This window comes from Penaeus monodon, chromosome 18 (genome assembly GCF_015228065.2).
Source record: "Penaeus monodon isolate SGIC_2016 chromosome 18, NSTDA_Pmon_1, whole genome shotgun sequence".
NCBI classification, from domain to species: domain Eukaryota; kingdom Metazoa; phylum Arthropoda; class Malacostraca; order Decapoda; family Penaeidae; genus Penaeus; species Penaeus monodon.
Genome location: NC_051403.1, coordinates 10,581,468 through 10,595,291, shown reverse-complemented (window position 1 = coordinate 10,595,291; position 13,824 = coordinate 10,581,468). Strand labels below are relative to the sequence as shown.

The window sequence follows — 13,824 nt, the reverse complement described above, 5'->3', positions numbered from 1 at the left end:
CCCCTTGTAACTAACGCACTTGTATACATACACGTCCACTTGTATACAACAGTCACTTGTACAACATGTACTATATACTGTACACACATATATATATACATGTACACATGTATATATACATATACATGTACACATGTATATATACCTATACCTATACATGTACACACGTATATATACCTATGCCTATATATACCTATGCATATATATACCTATACATATATATCTATGCATATATATATATATATATATATATATATATATATATATATATATATATATATATATATATATAAATATATATACAGATACATATATATAGATTGAGTAAAAACAATCACATACCAAGAGTAATAGCTTAACAGAAATAGCCTCTGATATTATACGCTGTTATTACGTCTAAAAAAAATGCCGCATTGCATCCACATCGATTATCCCTTACCAAGGGAAATATCATATTTATACGTCCATTCTCTTGTCGTTTACTATTATTCCCCTCTCATATCTTTTAGTCCTTTCATTTTTATGAACATAAATATGGCATATATAACATATGGCAGCCGTTCTTTACTGCACACTTCCCTTCTCCCGAGCCATGCGCCTGCGATGAGTCGCGGTGTTCGACCACCACACTAGTACAACCTTTGTGTTTCTCGTCGAACTGGCCACAGATGATCATTTTCTCATAATTTTTAAACAGGTATCTTCGCGTTTTATTCATGATCGTTTTTTGGTCTGTAATTATCCGAGGACACCGTTTTAGGGGTGTTGTTCATAAAGTGCTAATAAAGTAGACGCTTTGTCTCTCCTGGCGATTACCTGCCTGCTTGAGTGGACTTCACATTTATCTTTTTACGCGTGTTAAGCCTTGCCTCCATTTGTGCGTGTGTGATTTGGTTGTTTAGAGCGCGAAATTTGAATTTTGTTTACTCGCTGCAAGATTTTTTTCCTTCTTGCCTCACGCAGTGTTTTTTTTTTCTGATCGTGGACTTTCGAAGACAAATCTGCCAGAGACGAGGAAATATTTTCCCCTTCCTGAATCCTTTGTGCGTATATATATATTCTCCTCATACTGGCAATCTTTCTTTCTTTCTCAATACCTTTCTTCTACTTTTTTTCTCTCCCTTTGGATGTAAACTTCCGGCACCAAGTCATTATGAGCCATTCCTTAACCACGCTTCAAGGGCATCGCCCAGAGTATATATATGTGTGTGTACGTGTGTGTGTGTGTGTGTGTGTTGCATGTATGTATATATGTATATATATAAACATTTGTGTTTGTCTGCCTCCTTGTATGGAACGAGTCTCCGCCATGCCACGTCTTCATTTCCCACGTGATTTTTTTTACCCGTTGTTCGCGCCACCTCAGGGGAAGTTATCTCATTTACTAGCACGCTACTTTCCTAACGGATGGTAGGCTTTCATAGCGAATCGATTTTCTACCTGATCATCTGATTATTATCTTATCGTGCGGTTAATAGCTTTTGAAAATAGCGATTGGGAATCTAGTTGAATTCCCGTGTTCTTCTCTTGGTACAGGGAATACCTTTCATCAACGATCTGAAACCTTTAAAAGCCGAATGTACACTTTCTTTGACAAGACTGACTTTTCATTGAATTTGAGCGCATGTCCACTGGCTGTCTCGTAGGTTAGTATGTTGGTGTGTTCTTAATACAGGGGTCTAATCATTATCCTGTTATCTCCCTTCACCTTTCGCTGTCTCTATTCCCCCACACCTCTCTCTATCTATCTATCTCCCTTTTCCTCCCTTCCTCCTCTCTGTCTCTTCCTCTCTCCCTCTCCCTCTCCACCCCTCTCTCTGTCACCCTCCCTCCCCCTTTCTCCCTCTCTCTCTCCCTTCCTCCCTCCCTCTACCCCCTCTCTCCCTCTCCCTCTCTCTCTCTCACTCACTCAATTCCTCCATAACTTTTTTCCCCACTATTGCCTGGATGCCCTCTTTTGTCCAAGCGCTGCAAGATATGAAGAAGTCAAAGCCACTGTTGTATTTCTCAAAGCTAAGTCGATTCTTCGCAAACCACAAGAAAACATGAGAATTAACAAATGGAAGGAAGGACGGCGGTTACACAACAACACTTGTTGTTTTGAAGCTTAAACACATCCCGCAGTAAACAAAAATCAAAAAGAAAAATGAAATGCAAATATCATCATGCATAATGCGTATTTATTTGTTACGATTATTTATAATGGGGCAGGCAGCGTCCTCTTTGGCATCTCAGGGCGGCTGATACCTGCGCTGACGAGCTTCTGGAGTTTGACTGAATCTGCGAGCATCCAGGCAGGCGGCGCCCTTCTACAGCATCCTGTGGCGATTGGTACCTGTGCTGGCGAGTTCCTGGTCCTTCGCTGGATCTATGGGCGTCCCGGCAGGCGGCATCCTTCCATTACATCATAGGGCGGCTTAATACCTGCTCTGACGAACATCCTGGTCTGTAGGCTTTTGGCAATCTTCCAGTGACGTCCTTCCTACAGCATCCTAAGGTGACCGTTTTTGCAGCAGGGTCCTCCTTTGGTGCCATATCGGTAAACCAGATTATACACGTAAGGGACAAGATAGTAAGAGAAAAAGAAAGGCAACAGAGAAGAGGGGGTGTTAAGTGCCACCAGCCGGTTATTTATATAAATTTGCAGTTTTTAATGTTCGTTTTTATTTTATTTTCGTCTTTTTTTTTGTTTCGTGTTTTATTTTCACAAAGATAAAGAAGAAAATAGGAGAGGGAGACATCAGTAGCGATCCACATGGACCTGGCTTGAACTACCAACTGTCTCTGATAGATATGAGAGTAGATTAGGGAAACGACTATGGCAATCCGGAATGATTTACTTGAACCAATTGTTGTCACACAGAGAAGAAATGTATGTAAAATAAGAAATTGTACATCATGTACGAGTCACTTTTGCAGGCAAAAGAGATACATCATAGATCTTTATTTCTGCAACTATGACAGCAACAAACCCTATTAATGAAGAGGTTTCAGTGTATTATGTTCTCGTAGATGAGTGAGTGACTAAGTGTGTGTGTGTGTGTGTGAGAGACAGCGAGCGTGAATGAGAGTGAGCTCACACAGAGAATGAATCACAAACACGAAGATTAACGTTCAGTATAACAATACTGAGATAAATTAGCAATGCTATATATATACAAAATTAATTCAACTACCACAATGAATTCAACATATGCGACAGAATGTATGCATTAAGGAATGGTGATGTGAAAAAAATATTCGCAAGCTTTCTAGCAAGCAAATATTCTCGGGGTCAGAAATTCTGAACTGTCGAGGTAGCCATGTCTAGCTATGAATGTCAGACTTCATCGACGGGGGGGTTCCTATACCCAAAATACCCTACAATGAAGCAAACTGAGCTGTGAAAATCTATAAATAACATGCTCTCTTCTGCATATCTGTGATGGGCGCTCGTGACATACCCTACGGGTTTCTATCACACATCACAATCGCTTGGGATTTTCCCAAAATATGCAAGTGACTTCTAGAAGGTGAGAAAGGTGTGATTAATAAGCAAATAATGATTCTAGCTTACACCTTAGTCCTACATTAATTAATGGAAATAACTATGGGTCACATTGACTCGAATGTTTCCGATCAAACAAATAATTCCAGTTTTACTTGTACCTGCTATCGTAATGTTGGAATGTAGATAAATTAGGCGATTTACGCAACCCCAGCTTATATTGGGCATTCCTGTGCACTATGATATGGGGAAGATCCTAACGCTATAATTGTAAAAATAAATTTATATAAAATCGTGTTACAAGCTTCATTCTAGTGCCGACAGAAAGTGTCACCAATGAGCAATGTAACGATGCTATGGCATCCCCATGGTGTCAACAACAATAACAACCAAATCACAGGAAAAACGAGCAATCATCTCTTGGCCTTCCCATGTCCTGACCGACCAGAAGAGAAAGAGAAAGTACTTACGGGTCAATATGAGAAAATGCGCTATGAGAAGAAAAATAAATGGTATGATATTCGTAATAAAGATAAAGACACAAACGCGTTAAATTTATTGCAGTTGAAACAATATAAATCTCTAATAACGAGAGAAATTAATTAACTACTTGATTAATGAACGATATTCATGTTTGTTGACCACATACTGTGATCACACAGTAATGCGATCTAAGGTCAGAAGAATAGTGTGAGAATGTGTCTATAAGAGTCTATAAGAACTCTGGTACAGTGGTTTGCAGGATTAGTGCCTGAGGCGAGGGGAGACTGACCTTACCACATCGGGCATTGGGCACGAAATGTCTAAGTTAGGTCATCCTCGGTATAAGTAATGAGCATCCCCCAAACATATGGTGTGGAAGGAATAGTGAGACAGCTGGAGGGAAATGTACGAACAGCTGCCGGAGGTATGTGGGGAGCGAGGTGAGGTCACCGGTCCCGTCTGTTAATGACCTTCCACATCATATATTACTTGGCCATCTACTCATGCCTCGCCCTCAAGGCGCCTTCGATTTGCCTCAAGGGTGAGCTAACTTGGCTGGTCATCTTGTTCTCATGTGTATTGTTCTTGGTGCATCTTCGTGGCTGCTCGTCCCTGTCATCCTCTTCTTCCTGGTCCTCGGTGTAATCTGTCCGTCCTAGACGTCCACACATCCTCGAAAGTCTTGCACAGGTCCTCCTTGACTTCGGATTCGTCTAGACTTCCTCGTAGTCCTCGTCCAGGCCTAACTCGGCGGTGTCCTCGTCCGCACGTCCTCACAGATCTCGTCCAGGTTCTTCTTGGCTTGATGCTTGTCCTCATGTCCTCGTAATCTTCGTCTGGATCTACGGGCGTCCTGGCAGGAGGCGGCATCTCAGGGTGGCTGATACCTGTGCTGACGAGCTCCTGGAGTTGACTGGATCTGCGGTCGTGCAGGCAGGCGGCGCCCATCCACTACATTATGGGACGGCTTAACACCTGCTCTGATGAACATCCTGGTCCGTAGGCCTATGGCGATCTTCCGGTGACGTCCTTCCCACAGTATGCTAAGGTGACTGGTTCTGCAGCAGGGTCCTTCTTTGGTGCCGTGTCGGTTATCGTCGGTCCGACTGCCATATATAGTTGGGGAACCAGATCATACACGTAAGGGCCAGATAGTAAGAGAAAAAGAAAGGCAACAGAGAAGAGGGGGTGTTAAGTAACACTATCTGGTTATTTATTTAAGTTTGCAGTCTTTAATGTTCGTTTTTAATTTATTTTCGTCTTTTTTTCGTTTTGTGTTTTATTTCACACAGATGGAGAAGGAGACGTCAGTAGTGATCCGCATGGACCTGGCTTGAACTACCAACCGTCTCTGATAGATATGAGAGTCGATAAGGGAAATGACAAGGGCAATCCACAAGGATTTACTTGAACCAATTGTCGTCACACAGAGAAGAAGTAAATGTAAAATCATGTACGAGTCACTCGTCACGACTGACAAAATTGCAGGCTAAAGAGATACATCTTAGATTTTACGCCGGCAGGTATGACAGCAACAAACCCTATTAATGAAAAGGTTTCAGTGTCTTTTGTTCTGTGTGGATGATTGAGTGAGTGAGTAAGTGTGTGTTTGTGTATGTGTGAATGACAGCGAGCGTGAATGAGAGTAAAAGTGGGAGTGACCTCACACAGAGAATGAATCACATACACGAAGATTAACATTCAATATTACAAAACTGAGATAAATTAGCAATGGTAGCCATATAACATAATTTCAACTACCACATTTATTAGTCTATTTACACAACCCCGGGGTATATCAGGCAGTCCTGTGCACTATGATATGGGGGGAGATCCTACGCTATATCCAAAATAATAAATTAATATAAAATAGCGTTACAAGCTCCATTCTAGAATGTGTCACCAATGAGCAATGTAATGGTGCTACAGTTAATACCCAAGATGTCAACAAAACAACAACCAAATTACGAGAAAAACGAGCGGTAATCTCTTGATCGTTTCCACGTCCCAACCAACCGGAAAGGAAAAAGTGCGGTCGGGGGGAGTGGAGGAACAAGATAAAATGAAATGATATTCGTGATAAGCTAAAATCACGAACGCGTTAAATTCGTTGCAGTTGAAACAAAATAAATATCTAATAACGAGAGAAATTAATTAACTTCTTAACTAACGAACGATAATCATGTTTGTTGGCCACATACCGCGATCACACGGTTATGCGATCTGAGGTCAGCAGAATAGTGTGAGAACTTGCCATTTGCTGTCCACTTTAGCCAACAAAACCGACAGCTTAACACATTTATGGGAGAAGAAAGAAGGGAAAAGAAATAAGAGGGGGGCCAAAACGTATATTCACTCACCTGTATGTGCATGTATGTATGTGTATGTGTAAGTATATGTATATATTATATATGCGCGTGTGTATACGCACACATATATTATATATATATGGAGAGAGAGGGGTCTGTGTGTGTATACACGCACACACATACATGTATTTGTATCTGTATATATACATATACATAAATATACATACATTAAACAAACACACACGCACACATATATATAAATATATAAAATACATATATATACATATATGTGTGTGTGCAATACATGTGTGTATGTATGTATGTTTTATGTATGTATGTATATGTATGTATGTATGTATGTCTATTTATATATGTATGTATTTATATGAGTATTTATGTAGATATATATACACATAAATAATGTATATGATAAATATATATAATATATATATAATATATATATATATATATTATATATATATATTATATATATGCGTGTGTGTGTATGTATATGTATATACATACATATATATGTGTGTGTGTGCGTGTGTGTATATACACATATGTTATATATATATATATATATATATATATATATATATATATATATATATATTTTGTGTGTGTGTGTGTGTGTGTGTGTGTGTGTGTGTGTGTGTGTGTGTGTGTTGTGTTTGTGCGTGCGCGCCCGTGTGTGTGTGTGTGTGTGGGCGTGCCTGTGTATTATTATAGACACTCAGACATGGTGTGTGTGTGTGTATGTACTGTATTTTTTTAAATATCCCCTAAGAAATATATTTAGCAAGGGATGTAGAATTTTAAATAATTGTATTTAGTTCGTTTGATAGTAGGACTACATACAGTAGATACCCAGACTGATGAGACGAACACCTGCTAATGATGAAATCTGGATAGCTCTAATGTATGATAGCGCGTTTGCCTATAAATACAACCGCAAATATCATAATTTATTATTAAGCGAAAAAATAACGGATAAAAGATAATTGAATACGCCCCGTATTCTATAGATCTGAATGCACACGGCTCTCAAACTCTCGCTCGGTGCATGGCTCGCTCTCGCTCGCTCCCGCGCTCTCGCTCTCGGTTTGAAATCATTATTCACTCATGGCCTCTAAAGCATTCTAATTTCTTAATATCTTTTGCATACGATTGGGAAGTAAGCTTAAAGTCATTGAATGATTTTATAGTTAGATTCGGTTTTACATTACTGATTGTTTATCGCTGCTTTAAGGATTCTTACGAAAATAATATAAAACACAGTTCGGGTCACAGTATACATAAATTTCAATCTTATCGTCTGTATTATATTTAAAAAAGACATATAAATCATCGCCGGCTATGTTACGCAGGCATAAAAATATAGATTAGTTTCAGTTGAATCGTTAAAAGCTTGCTTAACTGGCAACGGCGAAGCCCCTGCACACGGCACGCAACTGGCGGTCTTACGTCAATATAAACATTGCACACATGGGTTTCGACGCAGAAGCTCAGGAAGCAGTACATTCATATCGTGTGATCGTGCTCAACTCCATTGAATTCCATTCAGATGCCTGGTCCCTGCTGCACTGGTAATGGGATGTTAGTGCTATAAGTAATTGTTCGTACAGTGCATTCATGCAAAGTAATAAGTAAGTTTTTTTAAGTGTCGGTCTTCTCACTTTCCAGTCTTAATCATGCCCGGTGTTGTCGCGAACAGGTAGTTGTGCCGAACGTACAGCACGTGTAGATGCCAGTGTTCTAAGTTAACGGAGAACGGGAAGTGATCCATACAAAAACCCCAGTGACGTGATGGCCTACGTGACACAATACCATTACGTAATTCCACGGGGGGGGGGGGAAATATATTGCATAACTAACTTACCTGGTTAACCCTAAAGTTGAGACATACTTTAGCTTGGTAACTTGTCATAATTAATAATTCGAGCAAAAGAAATCCGGAATGAATACGGTTAAACGGTAACGGCGCTTATACACTTGTATACTTGCTTTATGACCTTGACATTGCCTTGAACAGTAGCACAATACCGTTTTTTACATTTAATTAACCTCTTGAAGACTACTCTTCAGACCCATTCAGTTCCAAGGGCACCACCCTGTGTTAAAAGCAACTTTGCAAAGACAAGCTGTAGAAGTGTTCAAGGTCAAAATATACAATCTGTCTACTACGGCCATAAATACGCACAGGGGTATACAATTACCTATACTGTAACTATATAATATAGCTTGTACGTTCTATAACAAACGTCTGTTCTGTTATCCCCTTTTGAGGGGACTGATATCGTTCTTACAAGAAGTAAATGACGATAGCGATTCCCACTTGCAGGACTCCTTAGTTCTGGGTAAATATTGAAGGAGCAGAAGTAGAATCGAAACCCCCGTTCTGATGGACATTACGTTCTTCGAAGCCGGGAACCAAGTGGTGACCAGGCTAGTGTTGCGTATAGTGACAGGTGTGGAGAGTTAGGCCAGGTGTGTGACGATAGGTCTTCACATTTGCTTACCGTAGCTGCTTTACGGGATTATTTCCACTCTAGTTTTTTCCTCGGTTCACCACATGGTTCACCTTTTATCAATAGTATCTCGTACAGTTCCGAATAGATTGTAAAGTGCCTAGTTAAATTTGAATGTTACATGAGGGGGGGGGGGATTGCGTCTATAGTCTCGGGATCGGTATGTACAGGATTGTCACGGAAATCTTTAATTTAAGTGCAACTCGATAGACCCCTATTTGATTTGATGACTTTCATGATCGGTATCATTTCTTGTCTAGGGTACGCTTGCAGACCCTAAACCATGCATTCACTCTTAGAACCCCGGTATAATACACTAGTCCATAAAGTTTGGGGTCTCGGATCCTAAGAGGTTGTATTTCTCTTCTGTTAATACGGACTGAAGATTATTCTCATTTAGCATGAATTCTTGCCAAGATTTTTAGGATATTTGCAAAAATCTCCGGAAAAAACAAATATTAGATATTGGGAAAGAAACGGGTATGTTCCCCGGCTGGAAACCCATATACATCGGTGCTATATTTAAGGTGTTGGAAATGATACGCTTGTACATCGTTGATATCTTGATAGTCTTTACAGCTATCAATAAGAATTGTTTTTCTTATCGCCATCCTTTCACTTTTATCATAATGAGGAAGGTGCCTCTTCCCTTTTTCAGCGTATGATGATGATCTTGATCGCTTCTCTTCTGACGAATCTCTTAATTACCCATTACTTTCACGCGTGCCTTTATTGCGGATTAGCTTTAGCTTGTTTTGGACAACTTGTTGCATGTAACTTGAGAGCCGTCTTTTCCCAAGTAGTTCGATTAGTTTAAGTAATGACGAGTCTAATTTGCTGTGGCATGAGAGTAAATGAGGGAGAGCGTGAGTTCTTACGAAAAGATAACTCTATGCCTTCCAGTAACCATTATCATAAAGTTGAGCTAAAATAAGGTTTTACATTCCTCCTCCCCATTTCTTCCTTATCTCTAGCGATTTTTTTTTTAATCCACATGTTTACTCTCTTGCTCTTTCCATCTTTTCTTCCACCTCTTTCTACATTCCTTTTCTTAACACGCATCCTTCCCCTCCCCATACCTCCTACCCACTTTTTTTTCCTAAATGAGAAGTGGCTTGTGGCGTCCTCCGCCCCCTGAATAATTGAGGTCCTTCAACATTGCAGATAAATGCGAGTGCGCCGAGGGAGGCTGCAAGAAAGGTTGCCAGTGCAAGAGCTGTCGGTGCGAGCCCTGTGAAAAATGTAAGTAATTCTTTCCATCTCTACTCCCCTCATTTTATAAATTTACTCTCCTTTTCCACCTGATACTCGATTTCACCCTGTCTATAAATCGTATCTGTCTAGTTATAATCAGTTATTAACTTGACAATCGTGCCATTTCTACAATTCTATGGTCTTGTGTAGTTGTAAGATGATGTAATTGTATAGCCACTACGTTCAGTATTTACCCACTTACGAATGGAAATATTTCCAGTCGGAAAATGGCTTATCTAAATCATGTTTTACTATTTCACAGGCACAACGGGGTGTTCTTGTCCCTCGAAGGAGGACTGTGCCAAGACTTGCTCCAAGCCATGCAAGTGTTGTCCATAGGCACCCATGAGGCGCTTATCCTGCATGACGGTCTCTCCCGTGTGGCGGAGTGAGCAGGAGGAGAGGGAGAAGACTGAAGATTGGGACCAGTCGTGTAATTTGTTATAGGTTGTGAGAAGCTGTACCTTCTATAGGTCTATATTGATTGACATAAATTCTGTTAATGATCTTATTTTTTTCTAATGTATTGAATAAACTCCTATTTTATTTTTATTAAATAAAAATCAAATTAGATTTATTTTTTTCCCTAAATACATGCAAGTCCTGAATACTCTAAGGATAATACCTTAATAAAAAAGCGCACAAAAGTTTCCACGGTCACCGTTCCTAAGCTTAATTTTGTCTAAGAAAGTCGGCTTGTTACTGTATACGCTGTTGCATGTGTATAAATAAATATAAATATATATATACACATATACAAAAGTTTATAAATTTATACAATGTGTAATTGTTATTCCCAATTGTTTCCGATTCTTCATGACCGGTTGTGTATTATGCGGTGGGGGGGGGGGGGGGATAAAGCTAAACTGGTGAGTATTGCGAATATAACCGTACAGTTGACTTATAAATTTTAAATAAAATGTAAATGACTGCATCATTTAAGGACTCGAAAGCATTCGATCCTTGTAACAGAATAGCAAGGTTTCCTTTCGTTACGTTAAAATTTAGGTACAAAGAAGGGGTTCAAATAACTGAAAGCGATGGTATGGTAGTGGTAATCGATAGATCTCACTCTGATCCTAGAGGTTAAGTAACCTCTCGGTTATGGGCAATGCCATAAAATAACGTAATCGTAGTGTTAATTTCTCCCATATACTTTACTATTTTATGTAGAACTTCCCAAAAGAAAAATCTAGAATGCATACTTAGGGTTTTGATTTGCTACCATAACACTATGATGGAAGTACATGTTACAGTACGGGGGGGGGGGGGGCATTCTAATTAATCGTAACCATGTGCACAATGGTACCTTCAATTTGTGGATGGAATACGCTTTCTTGCAAGTTGAGGTAGACATATATGGTTTCCATCTCAACAAGGATGTTGGACATGACATTGCAACAATAACACTTCACCCTCTCCGTCACACGTGCTTGTTTGGGTTTTCACGTTGTGTACTTTCGTATTTTAGCCTTGCGCAATCTCTATCGCTTCATGTGCGAATTTAGAGAACGTTGACTCCCTTTTTATAGGATTATCTTGCTTGACCTTTTAATCTTGTCGGACAAATGATTTAGACTTGCATACCAATTTTGTCTTTGTAAATAAATTTCTAATATTAGGAGTGGCAACGTAGTGCAATAGTAACTGGCGATGAAACACAATCCAATTTTGTTGGCAAATTCAATAAACCATTTCTTAGGTCTGCATTATACAAAAATCATTTAATCAAATAACTTGCGCACCTGATTACTATATAATGTACATGTAAAGTTTATACCGGCTTTTACATATAATTCCATCTCGCCACATATGTGGTCGCTCATACCGATACGTATACACAATCCCTGGAATAAGTGATTACTCGTAAACGCCTCGCTAGCGTCTCGGACCGGGCGGCTCATTTGCAAACCTCTAGCGAAGGACCATGAACTGATTAATGTATATATATATATATAATGTAATGGATATATAGAGCCTGCTTATCTGATTGCACACTCACACAGAGCGCGCGCCCCCACATTTTCACATTCCGTTCAGACATTGAAAGCAGTAAATCAAAGATTGGCTACCCTACTCTCATTCGGCCCTTACTACTGATCTCAAATTTGACAGGGGTCAAACAATCCTGGCCAATTAATGAAGTCAACCATTTGAAAGTGGCTTGCAGTTTTATTTTACGGTTTATTTATTTGCTCAAGTCTAGTAATAGCAAGTTGGATTATCTAACATTACATAGAACTTCAGTTTAGGCGGGACAAACACGAAGAAGAGAAATAAGACAAGCAGTAATCACTAACCTAGGCCAGATTTCGTCTCCTATCCGCATGCCTAGGCTCGGGAAAAGCCGTCAAGGTGAACTTAAATATATTGTTTTCATAGTCTAGCTAGCTACACAATACTATGAGAAAGGTATAGTTTGGAAGTTCAAAAAAGCAGAAATAAGTTTATGGCGTGTACATAAGCATAATTTGTGTAACCCATTAGCCAAAGATTGTAAGGTTGAGTGCCTCTGAACAATGGTTGTGACTAGTTGGCAGTGATAGTGGTTATAACGGCTTGACTCTTTATTGATTTCTACACCGTGAAGGGAACCCAAGAGACGATGTCTTAGGGTAAGTTGGGCGTGGGGGCGCGTGGTTGAGGTTGTTGGTGTTTGTGGTTATCTGCGCTCGGTGAGCGCAGGGCACGAACTGAGTAAAACTGGGTCATCCTCGGGCACAAACGGTGAGCGTCCACCGGACACGTGGCAAGTGGAAGTGCAACTGCAAGAAATGTCAGGGGGGCGAGGTGAGGTCATCGGTTCTCTCCATAGCAATATGGCGTGCACAGAGGCATATTTTGTCTAACCCATTAGACAACAGACCACATGGCTGGTTGCCATGTGGCTTAAAGTCGAGTTAAGAACCATCAACTCAGCGAGGGCGTAGATAACGTTTTTTATCTGACCTCGTCTGACCTCTCAGTTAGTGTCCAGTGCTTGACCTGATAAGGTCAGTCCAGCCTTCGCTGGCCGGACACGTGACCCCGCGCTCAGCATTTACCCCAAGACATCGTCTCGTGTGTTCCCATACTGTACTGTACCCTTCCATAATAAGAGTAAAGCCGTCATAACAACTATGACTACTCCTAGCCATTGTACTAGTGTTCATAGACTTACAAAGTTAGATGATGCATTTTAGTTTACCTACGCGAATCTACCTACATGGACATTCCTGCAGCCATATAGTTATACATATACAAATATATACACACACACACACACATATACATGTACACATATACACATGTACCCACATATAAATATGTACACATATATGTATACATGTACACACACACATATATATATATATACATGTACACATATGTATACATGTACACATATGAATAGCAAAACACTCTTCCATTGTATCAGCATGATACAATGGAAGAAAAACCCACAATACAAAAACTAGATTTATTGAAAGTGAGACTACAGTTTCGAAATCCACCTGGATTCCATCTTCAGGTCTGAAGAGGAAAGGGAGAGGAGGGGGTATAAAGAGAGAGAGAGGAGAGGCAACGCAGTAACACGGGGCAGGAGAGGACAGACGAACGGAAGCAGAGAGAGGTCACATCAGGTCGGAGGATCGGGCGGACTATGCGCCGGGTGGCCGGCATACGGTAGAAGGCGAAGGATATGGGAAGCAAGGAGACTATCAGCAGGAGAAAAGCCGCTGTTCAAGTTGAAATTAGGCAGCAGCTTTATAAGGGAAGATTC

General features: G+C 40.1%; 2 protein-coding genes across 2 annotated transcripts in view; one reads left to right on the top strand and one right to left on the bottom strand.

Annotated features, from left to right (window-relative positions):
* The window catches only part of LOC119584226 (metallothionein-1-like), a 27,902-nt gene extending 17,265 nt beyond the window's left edge, over positions 1-10,637 (top strand). The window contains exon 4 of the mRNA XM_037932736.1: positions 10,512-10,637. The gene's annotated coding sequence lies outside the window, so the exon portion shown is untranslated. The remainder of the gene's footprint in view (positions 1-10,511) is intronic.
* A 3,043-nt stretch (positions 10,638-13,680) lies between these two features.
* The window catches only part of LOC119584604, a 4,225-nt gene continuing 4,081 nt past the window's right edge, over positions 13,681-13,824 (bottom strand). Inside the window, 1 exon segment of the mRNA XM_037933292.1 lies at positions 13,681-13,824. This exon segment is cut by the window's right edge and continues 239 nt beyond it. Within this exon segment, the coding sequence (XP_037789220.1) occupies positions 13,681-13,824 (144 nt within the window).